Source organism: Leucopleurus acutus, assembly GCF_964270905.1.
Source record: "Leucopleurus acutus genome assembly, chromosome: 7".
In the NCBI taxonomy this organism is placed as follows: Eukaryota; Metazoa; Chordata; class Mammalia; order Artiodactyla; family Delphinidae; genus Leucopleurus; species Leucopleurus acutus.
This window is the reverse complement of record NC_139150.1, coordinates 27398604-27426399: the sequence shown is the minus strand read 5'-3', so window position 1 is coordinate 27426399 and position 27796 is coordinate 27398604. Positions and strand designations below refer to the sequence as shown.

The window sequence follows — 27796 nt, the reverse complement described above, 5'->3', positions numbered from 1 at the left end:
CTTGGATATTTGTCTCTTGAGTTATTTGTAATTTTATGCAATTTTGTAAAACTGGCTGGAGGAAAGTTCTTTAAGGGTTATCTTAAATGTCTTTAAATTTAAAAACATTTTACAGTTTTTTATTAAGTTAATTTTCAAAAGATCTAAAAGCAATAGCTTCTGAAATCACTAGAGTGAAGTAAGTTCTATCTGTTCGTTTTTTAAGTTAAATATGATACGATACTTCCCATTCTTTTATTTTTAAAAGAATTGTTTATGTTTGTGTTTTCTGTAGAGTGACAATGGCTTCAGCTTTTCGCCTTTCTTTGAAACCAAAGGTCAGTGACAGCATGACTCATTTAATGGTGGATTTTTCTCAGGAAAGACAGATATTGCAAACTTTGAAGTTTTTGCCAGGTAAGTTAGTACATATATTACATGTAAAGTTATTTAAAAAACCTTTTTTTTCCTTCAAGATTTTTCTGTAATGAACATTAGAATGTAAATATTAAGGAAGTACAGTGTGATTTTTTTTTCTTCATTCAGCTAAGGAATAACTGAATTTGCTAGTCTTTATTTTTAGATAATTATTTTACTGATAGTAAAGATTCCATTTTAAGAACCCAAGAAAGGGATACCTTTTGTTGCTAGTTTGGCAGAGAGAAGCAATATGCCATGGTGGTTCACAGTGAGTCGTGGGGCCAGACTTCTAGATTTGCATCCTGGCTACCGCTTACTTGCTGTGTAGCCTTAACAAGTTATTTAACTCTCCCTCATTTTCTTCATCTTTAAAATGTGATGTTATCCTTCTGGGGTTTTTATAAGGATTAAATGAACTGAGACCTCTAAAGCACGTGAAATAGTACCTGGCACACAGTTAACACGCAGTGAAAGTTAACGGTTGTTATTACCATTATTGTGGTGGTTGCTGGTTCAGATGGAATTTTATTTCCAGTAGTAATGTGTTAGCATTGGTTTATTAGAGTATTAGTATGAGGGTATTCCAGCAGTCAGAACCATTTGAAATTGAGTCCCAAGTTATTGTCCACAAGTGTGAAAGAGCCAGTTAAGGACCTTTCGGTTATTATTCTCTTTTTACTAACATCAAGTAATGTGGTTAAGTTGATAGCTAAAACAATTTGGACTTGGTGATTTGGGGGATCAGGAAATCTCTTGAAAGCAAAGTGTTTTACTTACAGGTTTATGGTTTTTGGAGGTTAGCTGTTTTTGAGTAGAGAATGTTGATCATATGAAACCATTCTTTTCTTCTCTGAAGATTTAGTCCAGGACTTTAGAAGATGATTGGAAAGACAAAGTTAGTAGTCATGAAACTATAATGGAACTAGTAATGGTAGTACAAGTGAAGTGTTAACTTGTGTGGTATAGATCAGAAGTTCTAGAGGAGTTTAGAGAAGGAAAAGATGAGAGAAGGAATCATAGTTGTAGAGGAAGGAAGTATACATACTTGTCAGTGGATACCTATCTGTAAATTGGCCTTTCAGAATTCCTAACCATTATATTTTCATTCACAATACTACTCAATTCAGAAGGAGAGTCAGGAGTGGTAGATTGTGAATATACACATGAGTAGTAGTAGTTGGATTTTTTTTAAAAACTACTAAGAAAGAAGTCTTCTCACCATTACTTTCCTTGATTTTCAGTGATGGCTTAACAAACCAAGGCCATGTCTGCCGTACAGTCAAGTAGATTGCATGCACAGTTAGGATTTCCTCTTTTGCAAACTGTTAAGACAGTCTGAAGGAATGAGGTATAATGAAAAGCAAGAAATCCTTTTGTGGAGGAGTTTCATCCTGAAGGAAGGTATAATAGGTTGTTAAAATTTATGAAAGGTAAATTCATATTACTAATTTTTTGTATTCTGCTAGAGCATAAAAATTTCCTATAAGATCCAACCAGATTAACTTAAAAGTGAATACCTTCATCCCTTAATAATTCCTTCTATAAACACTGCAAAAATCAACTCTATACTGAATTATGTATAGTAGTGAGTTTTGGACTTATCTGAGCCTGCACATTGTAAGTGATGATGATGGATGATAATAATTAAAGTCATTTTCTTCTGCTGTAAGCCATTATTTATACATTGAAACTTAGAGTTTATATCCTTTCTGAGCCTCTGCAGCCAAGAAGAGAAACATGTTTGTGGCAGTATTGATGTCAGTTGTCCTTTTACATTCACATGCAGAGAAAAACATTAGCAGAATTCTTACACCAATGTCCACACAATTTAACTGTTGCTTTATGGAAGTTGCTGTGAATTGCTTTCCATTCTCATTTCTAAAGAGAGTTCTGCCTTTCCTAATATTTTTATATTACAAGTTTACGAACATTCATCTTCCCCTGAACTTTTATCCCACATTTGTTGAAACTCTTCTCTTACTTCTGTTTAGAATATTGGGTGAACTTCCTACATATCAGATCCAAGTCACTCTTTTTTTTTTTTTTGCGGTACGCGGGCCTCTCACTGTTGTGGCCTCTCCCGTTGCGGAGCACAGGCTCGGATGCGCAGGCTCAGCGGCCATGCCTCAGGGGCCCATCCGCTCCGCGGCTTGTGGGATCTTCCCGGACCGGGGCACGAACCCGTGTCCCCTGCATCGGCAGGCAGACTCTCAACCGCTGCGCCACCAGGGAAGCCCCCAAGTCACTCTTAATTTGACCTACCACTCTTTTTTTTTAATTTAATTTTTATTTTATTTTGGAGTATGGTTGATTTACAGTGTTGTGTTAGTTTCAGGTGTAAAGCAAAGTGATTCAGTTATCCATAGGCATATATCCATTTTTTCAGATTCTTTTCCCATATAGGTTATTACACAATATTTGACTTAAATTATCTAAATTTTCTTTTGCCCTCCCAAGTTTGCTTTCTTCTGGGGCCATTATTCACAAGAAAGAAGAATCTTCTTGCTAGTACATTCTTACTGGAATGGTAGCTGAATTTGGGAGATAGATAGTGGGGAGTTAGCTGGACCCACTTACAAATTAAGTGATTCTGTCTGTATATAAGCCTCTTGGGACATTCAGTACAGGTTTTAACTCAGCAAAACTATAAAATTACTACATGCCATAGGCCGTTACAGTTCCTCACATGTAGGCACTGCACAGCATATTAAATTTATGAATGCCTGTATCTCTTCCCATAGCAATGAATAGTAGTCTGTATTGCTTATATTCCGGTAACAAGAGACTAACATCTGTAATGTATTATAGGGACGAAACCCCTACAGACAGATGAAGGAAATTAATCATAATGAGAAATGATAAGTATTTCTTTGTCTGTTGTCTTACTGATAAGATATATCAGATTCCAAGTATTTATTGTACAATTACACACATGCAGTAGTTCAACTTTGAAGACTATAGCTAATGGAGATCAATTGTCCCACCTCTCTCCTTTCCTCCCTTTCTTACTAGTTAGGCTTGAAGATTTAAAATGTATATCAAATTCCTTTCATCTTGGTCTTGATTATTGTATCTAAGATATTTGGTTTACTTTGTTCTTTGTTAGGTCTCACATTGCTTTGAATTTTCATGTATAGAATTCCTTTGTTATTATAGTTTTTTTAAAAATTAATACTTTGTTTTTTAGAACACGTTTAGGTTTATGGAAAATTGAACAGGTAATACAGAGTTACCATATACTTCCCCTCCTCCCCCACATACAGTTTCCACGGTTATTAATGTCTTGCATTAGTGTAGTACTTTTGTAGTAATTGATAAATTATTATTAGCTAAAGTCCACAGTTTACATTAGGGTTCACTCTGTGTTATACAGTTCTACGACTTTTGATAAATGGATCATGTCATGTATCCACCACTACCTTATCATACAGAATAGTTTCACTGCCCTAAAATTCCCTTGTACTCTGCCTGTTCATCCCTTGTATCCTGCAGTCTTGCTATAAGCTTGTTAGTTCCAGGAATTTTTCTGTTGATTCTTTGAGATTTTCTACATAGACAATCATGTCATCAGCAAACAAAGACAGTTTTATTTCTTCCTTCCTAATTTGTGTATGTTTTACTTCTTTTCCTTGTCTTATAGCATTTAGCTAGAACTTCCAGTACAGTGTTGAGTAGGAGTGGAGAGAGGGGATGTCATTGCCTTAGGGGAAAAGTATCTAGTTTCTCAACATTAATGTTAACTGTAGTTTTTTTTGTAGATGTTCTTTATCAAGTAAAGTTCCCTAGTTTACTGAGAGCTTTTGTCATGAGTGAATGTTGGATTTTGTAAAATATTTTTTTCTCCATCTATTGATATGATCATATAATTTTTCTTCTGATCATCTGATTTTTCTTCTACTGATGTGATAGTTTACATTAACTAGTTTAGAATGTTGAACCAACCTTACATACTTGGAGTAAATCTTTTAAAACCTTTTTTTAGCAACAAAAGGTTTAAATACAGTACTTGCACAGTTTCACACATTTCAGACCCATCTGTATCACTGGAGCACCACATTCTCCAGTTAGCCTGCTATTTAAGTGGAACATCTGTTAATGTTGAGGAGCTACGGAAAACCTCTTTCATGGAAAAGAAATTGATTAATGTTCATTCATGTTAATTGTGATTCATTTACCTCAGTTTGTTTTAATGAATCATAGAACTCTTTGGAGAAACATTTAAAAATGCTTAAATATTTTGTGGGGTTGCGGAGTTCATTTTCAGTGTTGAGAAATTACAGTTATTTTATAAACTAGGTTTTTTAAATACATTGAAAATACCTTGAATTATTTTAATCTTTGGATTCAAAGCAAGTTATTTTATTTTGTCAATAGTGATTTAATTTATATTCTCCAGCTGTTTGAAATAACAGATTAAAAACGTGTTGAGAAGTAACAAATCATTCTTGATTCTTTATTCTTAGCATGTTTGAATTGCTTTTTGCTAACTAGGGTTTTAATATACTTTGAATAAGTCTATGAAAAACTTTGAAATATGAATTTTAAAACAGAGCTAGAAAAATGGTTATTTTGCATTTATAAGGTATCCCTTCTCTTAGCCTGATTCAATTGAACAGTTTAAAAGCGACATGAAAAGCATAATTTGAACGACAAACATAAATACTGGATTAGTACTATAGTGAGAAACGAGCCTTTTTTTTTTCTTCAGTCCCCAAAGCTCCAGAGATAGATCCAGTAGAGTGTTTGGTGGCTGACAATTCTGTAACAGTAGCTTGGAGAATGCCAGAAGAAGATAATAAGATTGATCATTTTATACTGGAATATAGGAAAACTAATTTTGATGGACTTCCACGTGTAAAGGATGAGCGATGCTGGGAGATAATTGATAATATTAAGGGTACTGAATATACACTATCAGGTAAGATGACTGCATTTCATGAATCTCATTCTCGGAAGATAGATGTAATTGTGAAAAATATTTTGAATTACATTAAAAGATGAAGTTATTAAGTTTCTTTAGCCAAGCTGACTTTTTGTATATCTATTATGGAAATGAATTTCTCTTAAAATATCAAGAAAACCTTCATTTTCATTACTTCTGGATATTTGCAATCTGGTAAAACAGTGTATTTAAAACAAACATGAAAGGATGTTCTGGAAACTGTATTTCAGAGTGACATTTAATTTTTACCTTGGTTTTCTAACAATAAAAAAAGCTGTCAATTTTCTAGATGTATACACTACCCTGCATTTCCGTGATACTGTAAAGACTTGCCTTTACCCTTTTCTGATAACCTTCACGATAATACTTAAAGTTAAGCTGTGACTTGGTATTAGAAATTTGTGTGTTGGCCTTTTGATAGTCTTTAAAAACATATCTGCATGTATAGGGGACTTTGGGTATTTGAAATGGCCAAATGTTGCCTGAGTTGTTCAATATTTGTTTTATGCGAGCAGTAACAGTAACGTTACCATTACTGAGCACTTACCATTTGTCAGGAGCTGGGCTGAAGTGTATTACACAGTACATCTCATTTAATCAGTACAATACATCTCATTTAGTCTTTACGGTGAAGAGGTTGGTTTTCTCTTTTCTATTTTAACAGATACAAAACTGTGGCTCCGTCAAGTTGTTGAAGGTCCCGTAGCTAGTAATTTTTGGATTGAGATTTTAATCTAGACCTGACAGACTTCAAAGTTTTTCTGTTAATCCTTATGCTTCACTTTCTCTTTAAATTCATTTTTCACATATGAAACAATGTGTCATAAATATAAAAATTCTATAGTGTCTACTTTCCAGAAATTGAATATGTTATTTTAAACTGTAGTGTCTCTCCATGAATGAAACCTTACTTATAATGAGGCTTGAGAGTATCTTTTTATTGCTAGGTTTAAAAAGCCCAGTGATAAACTGTATAATTTATTTTGAAGAAAATCATAGATAAATCATGATTTCTCTTATTTCAGGCATTATCACCCTTTTAACATAAATCTGTACCCTTCCTGAGTAAAAAGATAGTTCTAGGGAGGGAAAAATGTCTGTTTGAAGGTTCATACTCGTACTTTTGGAGTAGATTCCTTTACTTTTCATATCTGAAAGCCATTTTTCATTTTTTCAGGCCTAAAGTTTGATTCAAAGTATATGAACTTCAGAGTACGGGCTTGTAACAAGGCTGTGGCTGGAGAGTGTTCTGATCCAGTGACTCTAGAGACCAAAGGTAAGATCAGTAGCTACTTGTACAGCATGAAACAGAACTTGACATCAGTAATTATTCCAGACTTCGTGACAGGAAACATTTCATGTATAGTTGCCTTCCTTCCCCACCTTGATTCACCCCCACTTCCCCCACCACCCCGCAAAGGAATTCTCAGCAGGAGGAATTTTAAGATGGGAAGATTAGGACTACAGTAGTGGTTTTCATTAGTTTTTCTTTTACCGTGGTATTCAGATGGGTAAAATAGACTGATGATGGTGTTATGTTCTCTCATGCATACTTACTTTACAAATTTCAGTCTAGTATAAATACATTCGCATGATTGGAGTTTGCCCAGTTTTCCCAGAGAATGGATTGTGACTCAATAATGGGGAAGTACGTATTCAGTTTAGTTCAGGTTCTTTTTGTTTTCTAAAATCTTATTGTAGAAATTAACATTTATATAATGTTTACAAAGCTCACAAGTCTTCATTTGATCATTGAAACCATCTTGAGAGATCAGTAGAATAGATATTATTGATAACCATTTTGCAGGTGAAGAAAGTGAAGTTAGTTAAAGTCTGTTCCTAGAACTAGCTTGGAAAGTTGTGAATAAGAATCGATTTACAAGTTCTGTGCCAGCCCTTATTGTGGACCTGGAATGTAAGTGCTTCTAGTCTCTGAGAACAGTTTGGATTTATTGTAGAATAACATATTTAAACACAGAAGATTTTTCAGGTATTTACCAATTTGAAGGCCACAATGCTAGAGGTCTTTCCAATCGTGAGGTGATAATTGACTCAGTTTACTTCCAGAATCAGATTCTACACATTGTTGTTAGATAGTTGGGCCTTAGAGTGTTCCACTGACCTCTAGTTCATATAGCATTTAAATAGGGTTTGAATGCCAGAAGTTTGATGTGATTTGGAGGCTGATATAAAAATATCATATTAGAATAAAACAAGATATGAGGTTCATAAGTTATTGACAAGACAAACTCATAAGAATATGTTTGCATCAGAAAGATTAAAGGAAACAAAACTCAGTCGAAGTAATTTGGATTAGCAAATGTTTTTATTTGAGAACTACAGATAACTTAGCCAAGAAATGCAATTACTTAGAATTACTTGTTAACAAACTGAGATGATACTGTGGTTTCTTTATAGAGATTTTTACCATTTCATAAATAGTCATATTTACAGGCAGATAATCCTTCCTACATAACTTGACCTGATTTTAGCCCTTGTCAGGTAAAATTGCATTATTATTAATATCCTCCCTCAAGAATATTATATGTTTTTTATTTCTTTTGTTCTCATTTACTTTTTATGTTTAGTGACCAAACTTGGGCCTAAATGTGGTGAATTGTACATTTCCATTCAAATTCCATAGATTCAGGAATATGAATAACTGGCTTGTAGCTTCCTTGGAGCTGGGCTGTCTGCTCCTGTTAGCAATGTCTAGATTTTACCAGTCAAATTCTTGGTCTTAGGGTTTGTAGGGAAAGACTAAGTTGATTCTAGTCCTTTTGAGCAGTTCTCTCTGCGGGGTAAACCCCCTGGGGTTGGGTTAGACTGATACTAAGCGCTGCGGCCCACTGAATCTTCTGGGACCTTCTGGGGGACTCAGAGTAAAAGTACCTCTTAAGAAACTATGGGTCACAGGTTTTCTAGGATTATTCCATACCACTGGAGTGGCCACTAATGACAACAGGAGCTCCAGAGAAAAGTCAGATTTTTTAAATGCTGTGTTAAACAGTTATTTACTAATTTTTTGACTTGTTGCAGCCCTTTTTGACCAAACAGTAGAAATAAGTATATGAGCAAAGAACTGGAGGCAAAGGGAAGGAGATGGAGATTTAATAGTTGAGGCCTACCCAAACTTCATATCCTGCCACTTGTGGTGCTTGGTGTGGAAAATAGTGAACATTGTTAATATCTGTCTCTCCAGTTGTATGTAACTCTATTTCTTCTGTTACTGGAATTGTCAAAAGTGATGAATAATATTTCTTATGACCAGAATTTTTAAAGTACATTATCCCTTACTTCCTTGTAAAGGTAAATGATGTGATATTAATCACCAATTACTTTCTAGCCTCAAATGTTAGTGTCTATGATATAATTTTACAGTGCCTAGAAAGCAGCCACCAACACAAACTAAACACATGAAACATATCTGTGTCTGTGTTCTAATTTTTTTGGTACTTTGTTTTCACACTTTTAAAGATGTGGAAACTAATATCTGGCTATATTACAGGGCTTATATGAGAGACAGGACTAAAATTTGAGACCTCACTTTTGAGGCCAGTCTTTTATTTGCTTTTAAACTGCATGGTATTAACCCTCTTACCTTAGAGAGCCTCTATGATTTAGTTGAGGCCTCATAAAGGGACAGTGTCCAAAAAAGAAGAGATAAAAGGTTGCACCCCTGGGACTGGAACCCATGCTTTACTGTTTGGGTGCTGTGGTATTTGATAAATTTGGTCTCAAGCGGCTTGGGGGTGATACCTGTTTTTGCTACCCTTGACTCTACTCATCTCTCCATCATGAAACACAGGGAATAGCTTTAGGATTTGTTTCTTCCCTTAGGATTTTAACAGGCAACTGGGAGTGATGGCACCTTAGAGTTATATCCAATTTTTCTTTCTCTCAAAAATGCAGATGCCCTCACATATATTAACTAATAACTAATATAGAGGTTAACCCTGTTTTCTTAAGGCAGTTCATTCTTGGTAATACAGGGTCTCAGTTTTGCTTAATCCTAACTTTTTAGTAACCCACCTGTTGAGGAATTCTGTTTCCATTTTTACTGAAAAGCTGCATTATTTCGTCTTTCAGTAAGCTCTTATCTGTTTACATGCAGATTTTGAAAGCTATTAACTTTTTTGCATATAGTATGACATTTTCTAAAAGTGGTTATGGTCAGTAGATTTGTATTTAGAATATTTAAAATACACTGAGCAATGGGTCAGATGCATAGATAAAATTAAAGTGCTCTTTAAGAAACAGCAGAGTATAAAAGGATTCTTGATTCACTAGGTAAGCACTAGGTTCTCTATATGAATATTTTGTTGTTTGATGATGTATATTTCACAGACACACTGAAACCTTAGCTAAATCACGTATTATCCTTAAGTGAAATGGGGTATTGTAAAGGAATATTTCTTCACTGAGTACTTACCAGAAATTTAAATTTTTGGAGGGAAGTATAACTAATAAGCAGATTTATTGGTAACTATGTAGTAGATAATACCTTGCCTAAGACCCAGTTAGGGTCTTAGGATATTAAATAGGAAGAACTGTGCATTACTCAGCTGTGAATCAATACATTTCAATGATTAACGCTCAGTATCCAAGGCAGAAGGTAATACTGTGTTACACTGATTTCCTAAATTAGCAGTTCTGAGTAAGTCTTGTGGATAGTACAGATAGTTCCCCCGATACCAACTAATTTGAAAAGCATAGTTTTGTTTTGGATTTTTAAAATTTGATTTCATTTAAGTAGCCCCTCTCCCCAGTCTGTTCTTTGCCATGTATGTCATCTTTAGCTCTATCAGCTGGGTTAGTTCCCTTGCTTCTGCCATCATGGCCTGTTTCTCTGTGCTTGCCTTATTTTGAAACTACTAAGAGTTTAAATATGAAATTATTAAGTGTTAGGGCATAAGAGAAAATGTGTGTGTGCCAGGCTCTATAATTTTTTACACCACATCACTTTCTCCTCATCCTTAATTCTACCAGTTCCTCTTCCTATTTAGTCATAACAATCAGCTGATGCTCTAATAATAGGAAATTGAGGCTATTGATTCCAGCAGAAGGAATAGCAGAAAGACCAGTGGCCATGAAAGCACGTTGTATTTGGTTGGAGTACAGGATAGACATATAGAGGAGAATATGGGAAATAGAGTAGGAATTTGTAGATTACGGCTTTATCGTTGTAGACTTTAAATTTTAGGATTAGGAGTTGGAACTTTATTCTCTATATACAGTGTTAAATCCATTGAGTAGGAAAACAATGTGATGATGGTTGTGCTTCAGAAACTAGAGATATGCTACATTTTAAAAAATTGAAATATTGTTTTGGTTAGCACTTAACTTCAGTTTGGATAACTCATCCTCCCACTTGAACCTGAGAGTTGAAGATACCTGTGTAGAGTGGGATCCTACTGGAGGAAAAGGTCAAGAAAGCAAAATTAAAGGAAAAGAGAACAAGGGCAGGTAAGCTAGTTTATTAAATCTGTTATCTGAATAAAATGCTTGTACATTGATTGTTACTTGACAATAACTTAAAATGAAATTCTTGGGAAGGGTAAGCTGGGACGAAGTGAGAGAGTGGCATGGACATATATACACTACCAAATGTAAAATAGATAGCTAGTGGGAAGCGGCCGCATAGCACAGGGAGATCAGCTCAGTGCTTTGTGACCACCTAGAGGGGTGGGATAGGGAGGGTGGGAGGGAGACGCAAGAGGGAGGAGATATGGGGATATATGTATATGTATAGCTGATTCACTTTGTTATAAAGCAGAAACTAACACACCATTGTAAAGCAATTATACTCCAATAAAGATGTTAAAAAAAATTCTTATTAGTAACACCAAAGTGAAGAATATAATATTATCAGTACTTGAATTTGTCATTAACATTTTTCATTACTTTTTTTTAAGTTTCTTTCCTAATCCTCTTCTTACACCTTTTATTTCAGTATTCCATTACTTTAAAGTTATATCTACAGCACTTTGAACTGCTTAGAGAGAAATTCCTAGCAATAGTTCCTGAATTTTAGACTTACAGATCACCTGTCTTACCCGAAGGTCTGCAGTGAATGACAGCTATTACCATGTACAGTCCCAGTGTCTGGCCCCTGATCAGCAGCCTTATGAACAAAGAGGCAGGCTTGGGACCTTTTATTATTGTAGGACTTATTTAGATAGTCTCAAAGTATGGGGGCCTCTTTAAACAGAGATAAGTTTTGCTCAAACTAAAATAAGGTAATCACTGTGAGTTAAACAGTGAATCAAAAGAAATTCCTCAGCAGGCTTTTGATCTAATTTTACTATAAACTGTTAAATTTAAGTTGTAAAGCAGTCTCTTAACAGTTGCCTTTTTATCTGACAGTGCCCATGTTACTTCACTGAAGAAACATACAAGGTGATGATCTATGTCTGTATAGTTCTAGGACTTAGTATATCTAGCTTGGCTGAATAACTTTTATTTTTCTTTAACCAATAAGCAGAAGCCATTGCAGCAGCCTTCATAAGCTAAAATATTGGTCTGTGTAGACTGTCTGTATTGGTGGCTTATGTTTTGAATTTACAGCATTATAATGTGCTGTATATTATTTGGATTATGTTGTATATGATAACAAAACAATAAGCTCTGCTTTAAAGTCTTTCTTGAATTATTTTCCTTTATCTGATTTTTTTCTGCATTTACTTACACTTGGCACCTTTCTTGTTGTGCTGTATTCAATATATCTAACATTACAGCTTTGCATTTATATATATTTGACATGAGGCAGGTGTGAAGTGTCCTATGTTTTATAATAATCATGCAGTTTCAGAAGCATCAAGGATAAAAAATAAAGGTCATTACTGAAGTTATTAGGACAGTGCCAGAAAGATGAATCACTTCAAATTGCACAAGTAATAATGTGCTAATTTGAAGATACTGCGTATCTTTCCCAGAAACCAGAATGTGTTCTCTTTTCAAAATTATCTTTTCTTTTTTTCTAGTTTATTTGCTTATTATTGGTGAAAGTGATTTCATAGTTAGTGTATTATAAATTGTAAAGTGCTGCTGGATTTAATAGAATCAGTGAAGTTTCATTTGATCATTTGGAGATTTTTAGGTACTTATATGTAGAATTTCATCATGTTATTTCTCTTTCTCTCTTCCCTCCTTTTAAGAGTATTTTATTATGTTGACTACTTCTGGAATGTTACATACATTTATTCTTTCCATAAATATTTGTTCACTGCAGGATGTCAGCTGGATATTTTGGAGTTTATAGGGATAAACACTGTCCCTGCCTTCAAGGAATTTGCCCTAACTTATGTAGATGAGATATATCTCTATATATAAATAACAATAATACAAGATAGAGATTATGTGTAATAGTATGTGTGAATCAGGGAGTTTAGAGGAAGAAAGGTTTCCTGAGCTGCCGCATGTTGAAGTGGTCAGTTAGGACGATAAGCCAAACTGAAAGTAACAATCAAGACTTCATGTACTTACTGTGATAGTATAAGCTAGAGGCCACAAAGGAAAGGGTGTTAGCTCCCCCCAGGGTTCCACTTTTCACAACAGAATGGCTCAGGGTGAGGGTTAGGTAAATGAGAGCAGATGGCAGATGGTGAGTATCTGAGGGTCATCTCACTGCCCAGGAAGGCCCAAACAAAAGGCTTCTCCTATTGTTTTATGGACCTGAGGCCAAGGAGATGAGAGAGGGGGAAAGGTTAGGAGTAGAAAAGTATTGAGACAGAGTGGAGAAAAGTGTCTTCAGACTGCTCCCTGACCCCTGCCCTCTTTAAGGAGGTCTCTGAAGAGGCAGCTGGAAAGGGTCTCAGCCGGGGGCCCCCTGCTGTAAGGGGGCCTCTGAATACTGGCGCCCAATCTAGGAATGCAGACATTCATATGAGCTTGGGGTTGCAGGGGGTATTGCAACTGCTTCTAGAAACTGCAGTGAACTAGCTCTGTACCAAGTCTGGGGTAGAGAAGGCAAGCATTTATAATCGCTTCTTGTTGGGCCTGAAAGATCATACATAGGATTTTGGCCTGGAGCTGGACTCTTCAGAAAAGTTATTTAGCCTGGTAGGATCTGGGAAACCTTCATTAGTGAAATGGTATTTAGGTTGATTCTCAAATAAGTGGAAGAATGTGTAGCGTTTGGACTTGCAGTGAGAGAAGGAGCAAGGAAAGGAAAAGGCACTGAAGCAGATTGCCTGAGTTTAAGGGACACTTGAGTGACTATATTTAGCTGGATAGTGCTCTCCAGAGGTGAGAAGGCTGGGAAAGCAGAGTGGGCCCCAATCAAGAAGAACCTGAAAAGCCAAGCTAAGTCATTTGTAGGCAGTAAGAAAGTGCTTGAAGATTTTAAAGTAGGAGAATCAGTTAGGTTTATCTCGTAACAGTGAACAAATGAATTCGGTAGCAGAGAGGTCATCTGGGAAGCTGGTAAAACAATCCAGAGTAGAGGTAACAAAGAGGCTTAATTCAGATAGTTGAGTGACTGAGGTGTCTTTAAAGGATGGGATCATGTTTGCTTTAAGACAGGGGGTCCCCAAGCCCCGGTCCTGGCTGTGACCCATAACAGTCGTCTTGGGAGGGAGGGTGCACAGCAGGAGGTAAGCGGCAGGTGAACAAGCGAAGCTTCATCTGCCGCTCCCCATCGCTCCCCATCGCTCGTCTTACCACCTGAACCATCCCTCCCCCGGTCCATGGAAAAATTGTCTTCCACGAAACCGGTCCCTGATGCCAGAAAGGTTGGGGACCGCTGCTTTAAAACAATAACAGCTGTTGCACTTCTTGCAAAAATGTACTTAGGGTTGGAAGTCTAGAATGCTGCAAAGGAAGACATCTCCTTATTTAATTTTTCTCTGAAATTTAAGCTGCCATTCTTAGTAGTTACATCTGTTTTTCTTTTTGCCATGCTTTCCCTTTATTTCTTTACTACTGGTAAGTTATAAATTTTTTTTGTTTTATGAATGCAGTGATTTGATATAATTGAAATCTTATTTTTTTAAACATCTTTGGGATTTGATCTATTTTGAGTTTTGGGGAGTTAGTGAGAGGCCTTAATACTGTCCAGTTTACCGTATCATATAATTTGATAAAGGGAGGTCAGGTTGCATCTTGTCCATTTTAGTAGAAGAAGTGCTTTATAATACTTGATATTATCCTGTGCCTGGATTTGGATAATTGCTGTTTTTCTTTTTAAGAAGAAAAGATACAGAACAAAAACACTGGGTCGGCCAAAAATTTCTTTCAGTATTTAAGTAAAAATAAAATACCTATTTTTCATTTTCGCCCAGAACTTTATTGAACAATGTATTCACCATTTTGTTCCACTACCTTCTGCCATTTTTCAGGCAACTTCATAATTCTATCTTCCCAAAACTTTTTATCTTTTTGAGCAAAGAACTGTTCCAGGTGCCTTTTACAGTCTTCCAAGGAATTGACATTTTTTCCATTAAGAGAATTTTGTAAAGATCGAAATAAATGGAAATCCAAAGGTGCAGTGTCTGGTGAATACGGTGGATGAATCAGAACTTCCCAGCCAAGCTGTAGCAGTTTTTGCCTGATCATCAAAGAAACATGTAGTCTTGCGTTACACTTATGGAAGATTATGCATTTTCTGTTGACTAATTCCGGACGCTTTTCATCGAGTGCTGCTTTCAGTTGGTCTAACTGGGAGCAGTACTTGTTGGAATTAATTGTTTGGTTTTCTGGAAGGAGCTCATCATAGAGAACTCCCTTCCAATCCCACCATATACACAACATCACCCTCTTTGGATGAAGACTGGCCTGTGGTGTGGTTGGTGGTGGTTCATTTCACTTGCCCCCTGATCTCTTCCCTTCCACATTGTTGAACAGTATCCACTTTTAATTGCCTGTCACAATTTCTTTTAAAAACGAAGCATTATCATTATGTTTCAGTAGATAATCGCACACAGAAATATGGTCAAGAAGGTTTTTTTCACTTAACTTATGTGGAACCCAAACATCAAAACGATTAACGTAACTGAGCTCATGCAAATGATTTTCAGTGCTTGATTTGGATATTTTGAGTAGGTCGGCTATCTCCCATGTCGTTGATTGTTCTCAATTAATGTCTCGATTTGATTGCTATCAACTTCAACTGGCCTACCCAACCGTGGCATGTTATCCAGTGAGAAATCTCTAGCACGAAACTTTGCAAACGACTTTTGACACGTTTGATCAGTCACAGCACCTTCTCCATACACTGCGCAAATCTTTTTTTGCATTTCAGTTGCGTTTTTATCTTTCTTGAAATAATAAGGCATAATATGCTGAAAATGTTGCTCTTTTTCTTCCATCTTCAGTATTAAAATGACTACACAAAAATTCACCGATTTTGATTTTTTTTTAAATGCACACTGATATGATAGCTGTCACAATATAGTCTAACAAAACTGTTTCGAATGAAGTTAAAGACAAGTAAGCGCTAGTAGAGCCATCTTACGGAAAAAAGCTGCACGAACCTTTTGGCCAACCCAATACCTACTGCTTATAAAAAAGGTTATTTAGTTTTGATTCTCATAAGTCTTAAAAAGAAAAATAGCAATTACCCAAATCCATGCACAGGATAATAACAAGTATTATAAAGCATTTCTCCTACCAAAATAAGTCTTGCTTTTCATCTAAATTTAACTGCAAGAAATGTAAGCTATAATCCATTATCTTTCTTGAGTTCTTTTTTTTTCCCTTGAGTTCTTTTTTTCCCTTTTTGTATTGTCTCATATTTCAACTGTATGTTCTTTGTACAAGCCTTGCTCAGTCTGCATGGTATTAGTGTTTTTAGCATGCTTTATGTTGATGACTCCTTACATTTAAGTGTTATAATTGACAAATCTGTTTAATAATAAATAATTCAAATAAAATTAAATGTTGCTATTTGTGCAGCATGATTAGAAATCTTTAGAAAGATTCATTTCTTGATTTGTAATTTTAGTTTGTGAAACATGTGCAACATAGAATATTTGTTTTTCTTTTTGTTCCTGTTTATCTAGAAGTGGTACACCATCCCCTAAACGGACATCCATAGGCTCCAGGCCACCAGCAGTAAGAGGCAGCAGAGATCGTTTTACTGGGGAATCATATACAGTGCTGGGTAGGATAAACGTAATAGTTCTTCGTTATCTCAGATTAAAGTCATCATAGTCACATTGGTGGACTTTACACTCAGTGGTGGAGTGGCTGCCTGTGTATTGAATGAATTGTTGCCAAAGTTTTTCCCTCTTGAAGCTTAATTACTTTGGTGGGTTTTCAAATTGTCTTTTTATTGATATGTTTTAAATTCTGCTTCAGTTTACATAGTGCTCCACATTTATAACTCTTGAGGGGATAGTAAGGAAGAAAAGTTCTGAAGCCTTTTATATTCAGAAGAGTTAGCAGTAAATGTACAAGTCATTATAGCAGATACTCTGCATTTAGTGTCTGTGTGTTAGCATGATTTTTCTCCTGAATCAGATTTTTTGTGCCATTTTGTGGGACAAGATATAGGTAAAACTCTGTGACTCATAAGGAAGAGGTAAGAGTCAAATTTACCTTCTGATCTTTCGTAGGAGACACTGCTATTGAAAGTGGACAACATTACTGGGAGGTCAAGGCCCAGAAGGATTGTAAATCCTACAGCGTGGGAGTAGCATACAAGACTTTGGGGAAATTTGACCAATTAGGAAAGACAAACACTAGTTGGTGTATCCATGTCAACAACTGGCTACAAAACACATTTGCAGCAAAGCATAATAATAAAGTCAAAGCCTTGGATGTTACAGTTCCTGAAAGAATAGGTGTATTTTGTGATTTTGATGGGGGTAAGTTTACTGATTTTCTCCTAAGTTATTTCGTCATCGTTGCTTGTATTTCAGTACTTTTCATTAGTAATCAATCTCTACAGAATTTCCAGTAGTATTGTGGTAAGGGTATTTTGACCTTCTGGGATTTGATCACAAACATAATTTCAGCTCTGTAATTGACTGAAAGGGCACGCGATGTCTGCTTGCAGGCCTGCAAAAGCACTCATCTATAATATACTAAGTAAGTTTGAAAAAGAGATTTTGCTAATTTTAGTCTTGAGCCTTAAAATTTCTTATGCCCGTTTTAATTCCTCCTTTACCTTGTTTTATTACTTGTTAAGAGTGGTAGAGTCAGATTTTTTGAGTTGGAATAGACCTTAGAAATTACCTAATCCATTTGCCACATAGTATAAAATCCTTATTACATTATATCTGCAAGTAGTTGCCAACTCCTGTGCTGGAACTTTTCTGTGTGAAGCTAATTGTCTTAGAAGGCAGCCTGTTTCGCTGTAGGATAACACTTGGTTAGAAGGTTTTTCTTAAATCAACTCACTTTTGTCTTCTCAGTAACTTCTGAGACTGTTGCTCTTAAATTTTGACATCTGAAGAAACACAGAATTATGTTCCCTAATTCATACTTACATTGCAGTAAGTCCCCTACATATGAATCTTCAAGTTGTGAACTCTCAAAGATGTGAATGTGCATTCGCATGTCCAATCATGTAAGTTAGTTCAAGTGTCTAGTGTACATTGTCACGTGTATATGTCCTCTACAAGTGGTTGTGCTTTTGTGTACTCTACTGTACAGTACTATCTAGGGTACAGTAGTACAGTATCTTTATTTCAAGCCCAGAATGTCAGGAAGCAAGCCTAAAAGCAGCGGTGATGTAGCTGGTACTACTAAGAAGAGCCAAGCGATAAGTATGGAAACAAAAGTGAAAATAATTGAGAGAGTGGAGCAAGGTGAAAAGACGGTAGACATCGCTCATTCTTATAACACGAATCGTTCAACCATCAGCACAATTCTAAAGAACAAGGACAAGATCGGACATATGAAGTCTGCTGTGCCGAAGATGTCAACAATAATATTGAAAAAGAATGGAAAAGTGATGGAGGAGATGGAGAAACTTCTCAGTGTGCGGATGCAGGATCAACATCAGCGCTGAGTCCTGCTCAGCTTAATGCTGATTCAAGAGAAAGCTAAAAGCCTTTATGAAGACTTGAAGAAGAAACGTGGCGAAGAATCAGAGGGCACACCTTTTAATGCCAGCCATGGCTGGTTTCATCGGTTCAAGGCTAGAGCCAACCTTCAAAACATAGAAGTAAGTGGCGAGGCAGCAAGTGCAGATATGATAGCTGCTCGGGAATTTCCTGAAATGCTTCGAGAAATTATTGATGAAAGCACATATTTACCCAAGCAGGTTTTTAATGTGGATGAGACAGAACTGTCCTGGAAGAGGATGCCAGACTGAAGTTACATCAGTAAGGAGGAAAAGGTGATGTCAGGCTATAAAGCAGCAAAGAATAGGCTAACTCTGTTGTTTGGTGGCAATGCTTCCGGCGATATGAAGCTGAAGCCTCTCTTAGTTTTATCCCTGAGAGAACCCAAGAACCCTTAAACACACAGCCAAGGGCTCTCTGTTTTGTGGAAGAGTAATAACCCCAAGCCTGAGTTACACAGGCCATTTTCCAGGACTGGTTTTCCCACCACTTTATCCCGGAGGTAGAGATATATTGCTTGGCAAAGGACATCCCATTCAACATTCTTTTGCTGCTTGAGGGTGCTCTGGGCCGCTCCCTATTCATGGACAGCTTTCATCCCAACCTCAGAGTAGTGCATCTGCCACCAAATACTATGTTGTTCATCCAACCTATGGACCAGGGAGTTATACCAACTTTTAAGAAATATTATTTACATCACACTTCTCATCAGGCAGTAAAGGCAAGTGACGGATCAGGAACAACCTTGCAGCAATTTTGGAAGGACTGTAACATCTACAAGGTCATAAAAAATACGGACTTTGCTTGGCGTGAGGTTATGGCCGTCACCATGAATGAGGTTTGGAAGAACCTTTGCCCACGGTTTGTTCATGAGTTTCGTGGATTTGAGGAGGTGGATGAGGAGTCCAAAGAGGTCTTCAGCGACTTAGTGACCCTCAGCGAGTAGCTGGCGCTAGATCTGCAAGAGGATGACTTCAATGAATTCCTTGCTGTGCAACACAAGAAGCTTACTAATGAAGACTTGATTGAACTGGAGGCCCAGAGAAAGGACGACGAGAAAAGAGGAAGAAGAAGTAACCGAAAAACTGAAGAGATTCATGACGCAGGAAATGGCAAGGGAATTTTCTTTATTTGAGGAGGCACTGTTAGCTTTGGAGGCACAGGACCGGAACGTAGAACGGTATACAAAGGTTGCAGCAGAATTCAGAATGCAATCCAGTGCTACCGTGTCATCTATAATGAGAAAAAAAGAGCTACTACCCAGACATCACTGGATCGTTTTTTCAAGAGGGTAGATAGAATTAAATCAAGCAAGGAACCAGAACCTCTGCCATCAACGTCAGGCCTGAGTGGAATTGCAGCTTGCCCTCCGTCTCCTGTTGCTGACGATCCTTCAGCTCTGTCATCTCCCATCTCCTCTCCCTCTTCCAGTCAGTAACACTTCTTGCCTGTTCACTTGATGCCAGCCCCTGTATGCCAGCTGTTGTATTGTACAACTGTACTTTTCAAGGTACTGTACTGTAAGATTTTAAATGTTTTCTTTACTTTTGTGTTTGTTTTTTATGTATTATTTGTGTGAAAAGTATTATAAACCTGTTACAGTACAGTATTATATAGCCAATTGTGTTAGTTTGGTACCTAGGCTAATTTTGTTGGACTTAGGAACAAATTGGACTTACGAACACGCTCTCAGGATGGAACTCATTCGTATGTAAGGGACTTACTGTATAATCCTTATTTGTTTAAAAACTACTAACATTGCTTCTCTTGCCCTGTTTTTCCAGACTGTACATTCCCTATACCATTAACTGTTCCTTTTATAATTTAATTTTTCCAAACCCTTATTATCTCCTGTGGTTGTATGCTATGTCTATATATTTTAAAGATTGGTTCTCAAAGTAGAACACACAACTTCTGACCTTCATAGGTTAGTGATTTGGCCGCATAATTTCTAGTAATATGACTTACCAGCACTGTAGATCAATATTGAGCTTGTAGCCAGCTAATCCACTAGATCTTTTTCCATGCAGTTCTGTCAGATTATCTTTTTTTCTCTGATATTGTCAGTGTTGGGGTGTTTTTTTGTTGTTTATAACTCAAATGAAGAATATTATATTTGTCCATAAGTTTCATCTTGATAGATTTGGCCAATCTTTCCCTCCTGTTAAGATCATCTAAAAATTAACTTGATGGGGTTATTTTTTGCAAAATTTCTTTAAGCTTTTTGAGTTAGGTATTTGATAAGTATCTTCTCTACTGTCATCTAAATATTTATAAAACGTTTGAAGATGAAGTACTGTTGAACTAGGGAACAAAAGTAATTCCCTAAATGCTTCTCTCCAAGTTGACACTTAGAGCTAATAAAACCAAATTTTACCATTTTAGTTAACATTGTGTCCAGATGATTCCATGAGGCATCAACCTGGTTACTCAAACAAAAAAGTAAACAAATTGATTTTGGTTTGATTTATTTTTAGTGATAGTGATGACATGTCAGTTTTGCTGCATCTTTTTTATTTACTCCTTTTGAATCAGATAAATATTTTCCTCAGGATAACTAGTAAATTTATTGGCGTACATTTTTTTTTTCTTTTTCAACTACCAAGATAGCATTTGCTTATCTTCTCTTTTCCCATACTTGGTGGTTCCTTAAAGATAGTAGTAAGAAGTATAATTGTTAACCTAGAGCATAGGGTATAGGAAGAGATTGTAATGTAGGATGGGATCAGATTCTGAGGGCCTTGAAAAATAATAATAGGCTAGTCTTTTTTTTAGTAGTTGGTGGGGGGGCTTCTGTTCATTTTAGAAAACTGTAGTCATATGATTGTAATATAGTTTTAGAAATATTAGAGAGTAAATGGCTGAATGTAGAAGAGACTGCAAACATTGATATGGGAAGACTTTTCAAGGAGGTGGTCTTTATATGGACAGGACCATGTCTGTTTTGTTAAGTATTATGTCCTTATTGCCTGACAAGTGCTTCACATAGTGAGCCCTTAATAAGTATTTGTTGAGTGATTCGTGGTAAGAGGGATCTGAGCAGTGAGGAATCAAGAAGAATGAATTTGATGGTGTGAAAGTAGAATTCATAGGACTTGATAACTAAATATGGATTGGAGGGAGAGACAAAGAAGAACTGAAGATGACTGAGGTTCCATCCAGTGTGATCAGCAGGGTGATAGTTATCATCAACAGGATAGGGAGCATAGAGTCCTGGGGAAAGATGAGATGCCAGCAGGACAGCCATGTGGCATTATTTAGCTGAAGCTAAATATTAGAAATGGCATCACGAATGGCCAGTGAATATTGCACAGAACAGTTAAGCATTATTGCTCTGCTGTGTACTAACTTTGTGACCATATATAGGTTGCTTGATATTTTGAGGTAATGTGTATAAATCACCCAGTTCTTTAATAGTAGGCATAAATGCTAGTTTCTTTTCTCTTCTTCTCTGTTTAATGGCAGCAGTGGGAGCATTGTAGAGAGAAAGAGCCTGGACAAGCATCTACACTTATTTTTTTTAATTAACATATGACTATTTTGATAGCATCACTAAGAGTTCCCACTAATAGAAATAGTTGTCCATATTACATGTTGGGTATGGATTTAAGCCCCTTTTACATATTGTTCTCACTTAATCCTTATAACTATCCTGAAAGGTCAGAATTATTAATCTCATGTAACAGATGAGGAAACTGAGGCTCAGAGAGGTTAATTGAGAAGCATCTAGAAAGATGGATTTGAAAGAGCAATGAGGTGATCTGTTTCCTCCCTGGGAGTCTAACCACTGTTGATACCCCTGTTTCTGGCTTTAAGCATCTACATTTAGAATAGGAGAAAAAGAGACAGAAGATATCCTCAGGATTAGGAAACAAACCAAGAGAATAGTCATGAGAGAAGAGTTTGAAGAAGTGATAACAGTTGTGAGGATGCCATCAGGTTGGACAGTTAGGTGGTCAGAAAGAGTGATTTAGTTACATGATCATTGTTGAAAGACGGACTGTGAGGAGATTTTAAGAATTAAGAAAGTTGAAGCGGTGATAACTATACCATAATTTCAGAAACTCAGGCATAAGCATGGCTTCAAGTAGTTAGAAGACAAAGTTTCATAGAGTAAACCTTAAATGGTGATAGGATTTGGGTGGAAAGGCTGATTATATAATAAAAATGAAGAAGAAATAACCATGGCTTTTACTGGGCTAAGGAAGCCATTTGTTAAATAATGATAAAATAAATAGTCTATAGTTGAGTAAGTAGAATAGTGCCAGATTATGCAAGCACTATGGAGATCTTGAAAACCAGGGAAAGAAAACTGGATTTGGGCTTTTTCTTAAGCATGTTTACTACTGATTTGCAAGTGAGAATTACTAAGTCCAGTCCTCATAGTGACAAAAAAATTAATGCCAAAATGTGCATTTGGTTATTACTTTTTATGCATGATTTTATGTTAGACTTAATTAGATATTTTTTTTTTTCAATAATAAATCAGACTTTCTTTTCTCCTTCCTTTTAGGTCAACTTTCTTTCTATGATGCAAACTCAAAACAGTTGTTGTATTCCTTTAAGACAAAATTTACTCAGCCAGTACTACCTGGTTTCATGGTTAGTACGTAATTTATATTTTATTTGGTTTGGCAACTTTAAGGAGAACAATCTATGCTGTATATTTGGGGAAGCACAATACCTTATTTTTTCTTTATATTCCTCTCCCTTTCCCCAGTCCACCTCTCCCAAATCTGTGTTTGTCTGTATATTTTTGGTATATTTTATTGAAATAAGTGTTAAGACACAAAAGTCTGCAAACCATAAGCGTGTAGTTTGATCAATATTCATAGGACCGCACTCATTTTTGTAACCAGCATCTAGGTCAAAAAATGCAGCATTGTGCCCATTTCCAGCCCCTAATGGCCCTCCTCCAAAGTGGTTACTGTCTTGAGTTTTAGTACCATAAATTCATTTGCCTTCTTTTCAACTTTGTATAAATGGAATCATACAGTATCTTTTTGGCTCAATATTATGTTTGTGAGATTTATCCATGTTTTTCTATGTGGTGGTAGTTCACATAGTTTTCCATTGTATGTATATGTATAGTTTTCCATTATATGACTATATCATAATTTATTTACCCATTCTAATTTAGTTGGATACTTGGGTGGTTTCCCATTGGAGACATTTACAAATAGAACTTCTATAAATATTCTTGTTAATGTTTTTTGGTAGATATGTATATGTATTTCCAATGGGTATATAATTAGGATTGAGGTTACTAGATCATATGGTATGTGTGTAACCAACTGTAGTAGAGTTTTCCAAAGACGTTGGTTATACTAATTTACCAGCAGCAGTATATGAGAGTTTGAATTCCTCCACGTCTTTATCAACACTTGATATTGTCTTTTTAAAAATTTTTATCCTTCTAATGGGTATGATATATTACATTGTGGTTTTCATGTGCATTTCCTTGGTGATTAGTGCTGTTGAACACCTTTTAATATGTTTATTGACTGTTTGGATATATTCTTTTGTGAAATGCTTGCTCAAGTCTTTTGCCTGTATTTCTGTTGGATTTTCTTCCTCTTTCTTACTGATTGTTTTGGAGTTATTTCTATAGTCTGGGTCTTTTGCCGGTTATATGTATTGCAGTTATCTTTTCCACTCTGGCTTTCCTTTCACCTCTCTTATTGGTGTCTTTTGATGAACAAAAGTTGTTAATTTTAATGTTGCTCAGTTTATCAGTTTTTTCATTTATGGTTAACACTTTTTGTATTCAGTCTAAAAAATTTTTATTCACTCCCAACGTCATGAAAATACTGTGTTTTCTTCTAAAAGCAAAATTTTCCTTATACATTTAGACATAGACTGCATTTACAATACAAGTATAATATAGAAATGATATGTTTGGTATGATGTTAGGGTTGAAATATGTTCTTTAATTCCATATGGATAGCTGCTTATTCCAGGACCATTTACTGAGATCATCCTTTTTCCACTGCAGTACAATCTTTGTAAAATATTAGATGACTACCTATGTGTGGTAGACTGAATATATGTATGTCTATATACATGTGTATAATTTCAGGACTACTCAATTTGAGAAAAAGTCATGATTCTCCACACAAAATGAAACTTGGTTTTGAATTTATATTTTTATTAAGGAAATATTACTGCTTCTCCTAATTCCTTTATCTGTTGCATTTCCCTATAAGATTAGGCCACTGTGGGGAGTTCTGCAATCCAGTTAAGATCATCATTATTCTGGCTAGAACTTCCCTTAATTTGGGGGCTGCTTCTACAGATCAGGATGGTGTATTTCCATTGCAGACTTGGTGGAATGTTTATATGTGTGTTCTTCGACAATCACCCCCAACTGTAACTCCTAAACTGTAAGGATAAAAGTATTCAGGTTATATGTGGGTTTAAAGTACAGTACTTTTAAATCTCACAATTGATAATGATTATTTACCCTAGGTACCATAAAGTCATAAAATAAGTTTAAAAGAATGCTAATAACGAAGACTCCTAGATTTCCCTTAAAAAGTAAAAATGATTAGTGAATAAAGTTATTGTTTGTAGTACCATACTTAGGGATATTGGAAAGGTTATTTTCTTTTTAACCTCTGCATATGATTTGCTTTTGGCTGTTTTTCCAAATTGGTCACTCAAGGACAGTATTTTTACCATGTAGAATTCAAAGTTATTTTTCCCCTAAGTCTCAGATATGCTTTTTTTTTTTTTTTTTTTTTTGCGGTATGTGGGCCTCTCACTGTTGTGGCCTCTCTCGTTGCGGAGCACAGGTTCCGGATGTGCAGGCTCAGCGGCCATGGCTCACGGGCCCAGCCGCTCCGCGGCATGTGGGATCTTCCTGGACTGGGGCACGAACCCGTGTCCCCTGCATCGGCAGGCGGACTCTCAACCACTGCGCCACCAGGGAAGCCCTCAGATATGCTTTTTAAAAGGGTAGATTTCATGTTTAATTTGAGTCTATCTCAGGAAAGTAGGTAGTGAGTTTATTCATTGTTTTTTCATTCCAAATGATGAAACTATAATTACATTAGTGAATGTCATGCTTTTTTCATGTGCTTATTTGCCATTTGTATAATTTCTTTGGTGAAGTATCTTAAAATATTTTGCTCATTTTTTTACAATTGGGTTACTTGTTTTCTTATTATTGAGTTTTAAGATATCTATGTATTCTGGATAAATCCTTTATCAGATAAATGTTTTGCAAATATTTTCTCCCAGTCTCTGATTTTTTTTCCATTTTCTTGACATTTCAAAGAGAAGTTTTTCATTTTGATTAAGTCTAGTTTATCAATTTTTTTTCTTTTATGGATTATGCTTTGCCCAACTCAAGGCCACAAAGATATTTTCTTTTGTTTTCTCCTTGTAGTTTTATAATTTTAGGTTTTACATTTAGGTCTGGGATCCATTTTGAGTTAACTTTTATATATGGTATAGAGCATGGTTTGAGATCTATTTTTTTTTAAACATCTTTATTGGAGTATAATTGCTTTACAATGGTGTGTTAGTTTCTGCTTTATAATAAAGTGAATCAGCTATACATATACATATATCCCCATATCTCCTCCCTCTTGTGTCTCCCTCCCACCCTCCCTATCCCTTTTTGCATATGAATGTCCACATGTTCCAGTGCCACTTACTGAAAAAGACTAACCTTTCTCCATTGATTTTCCCTTCCAGCTTTGTGCTAGATATTTTGAGTAAATATTTTTTAAAATCAAATAATTTTCAATAAAATAAGATAGTAGTTTTATAATCAGTTGCTTTTATATTTTTTAATTTATTTTTTATTGAAGTATAGTTGATTTACAATGTTGTATTAATTTCTGCTGTACAGCAAAATGAGTCAGGTATACACATATATACATTCCTTTTCTTTTTGGCCACACAGCTTGCGGGATCTTAGTTCACCAACCAGGGATTGAACCCAGGCCTCGGCAGTGAAAGTGCCGAATCCTAACCATTGGACTGTCAGGGAACTCCCCTATACATTCTTTTTTATATTATTTCCATTATGGCTTATCCCAGGATACTGAATATAGTTCTCTGTGCTATACAGTAGGATCTTGTTGTTTATCCATTCTATATATAATAGTTTGCATCTACTAACCCAAAACTCCCAGTCCATCCCTCCCCTACCCCCCCATCCCTCAGACATAAAGAACAGCAACCACAAGTCTGTTCTTTATGTCTGTGAGTCTATTCCTGTTTCGTAGATAGGTTCATTTGTGCCATATTGTTTTTTTGTTTTTTGGCTATGCCACGTGGCATGCGGGATATTAGTTCCCCGACCAGGGATCGAACCCGTGCCCCCTGCATTGGAAGTACAGAGTCCTAACCACTGGACCACCAGGGAAGTCCCATGTTTTTGTATTTTAAGGGTTATCATTACCTTCTGTCATTAATATTTTAGAATGTTAATTATATAGTTATACATTTCACAGGTCAGGAAATTCTTTGTAACTATGCTGTAGTTACTTAGTAAATATTTAATACTTTAGGATATAGTTGAAGTTGGGAATACTTAAAAAATTTCTAGACTCTCCCTCGATTTATGCTTATGTCTGCTACATAAATGGCAGCTGATGATAGCTTAACTGATTCATATTTTCACATTTTAATTCTCTTGACTGTATTCCAAATAAGTTATAGTTTACTGAATGACAGCTGCTCTGTTCACAAGTGAAGCAGTTTTATGTTTCATAAACTCATTCACATTTATGATAATAGAATATAGCAAGTGTATCTGGATATTGTCATTTGCATTTTCCTCTGACAACCTTAAAGAATTATAAAAGAGTTCTTATTGTTAACAAGCTAGGGAAGAAACTCATGGAATTACTCTGTTAACAGAGGGGTGTTAAATTCCTATAGTGTCAGGCCACACCTCGTTAGCAAAATCTAAAGCAGTAATCGGGGTAAAGAAGTTGACTCTTTGTGCACTTCTCTTGGTTGTGAACATTAGCATCAATAATGATAATGTCTTTTGCCTAGATTAATCCAATTTAGTCTCTAAATTTCTACAGCCCTTACTTCCCTTTCTTGTGTGCCGCTCCAGTGGGTTCTGCTATCATAAAGACTTCCTTTGGTCTCTTGGAAAGTCTAAAAGACTTCTTTGGTTCTAGAAGACTCTTGAGTTAGCCTTTCCACTTCCCCTCAGTTCACATACAAAGGTTATCAGTTTGGAATTCGATAATGTTCACTTATGTGGCATTTTGCCTTTCAAATAGAGATATAAGGATCATTTAAGTTTTCATTTGATTTGAAATCTGACTGAAGCTTTGTTTTTGTCCTTTCTTAGGTTTGGTGCGGTGGACTTTCTTTGAATACTGGGATGCAGGTTCCAAGTGCTGTGAGAACACTTCAGAAAAGTGAAAATGGAATGACTGGTTCGGCTAGCAGCCTAAACAATATTACTCAGTAA

General features: G+C 36.0%; 1 protein-coding gene across 1 annotated transcript; it reads left to right on the top strand.

Moving 5' to 3' along the window:
* Window positions 1-281: 281 nt before the first annotated feature.
* LOC309963650 (FSD1-like protein) lies at window positions 282-27796 on the top strand (the record flags this gene model as incomplete). The annotated part of the gene is made up of 8 exons (XM_082842142.1): window positions 282-396; window positions 5108-5317; window positions 6519-6617; window positions 10678-10807; window positions 16342-16442; window positions 16897-17148; window positions 22865-22953; window positions 27674-27796. The coding sequence occupies 8 exons, from the start codon at window positions 282-284 to the stop codon at window positions 27794-27796; spliced, it is 1119 nt and encodes a 372-aa protein (XP_082698268.1).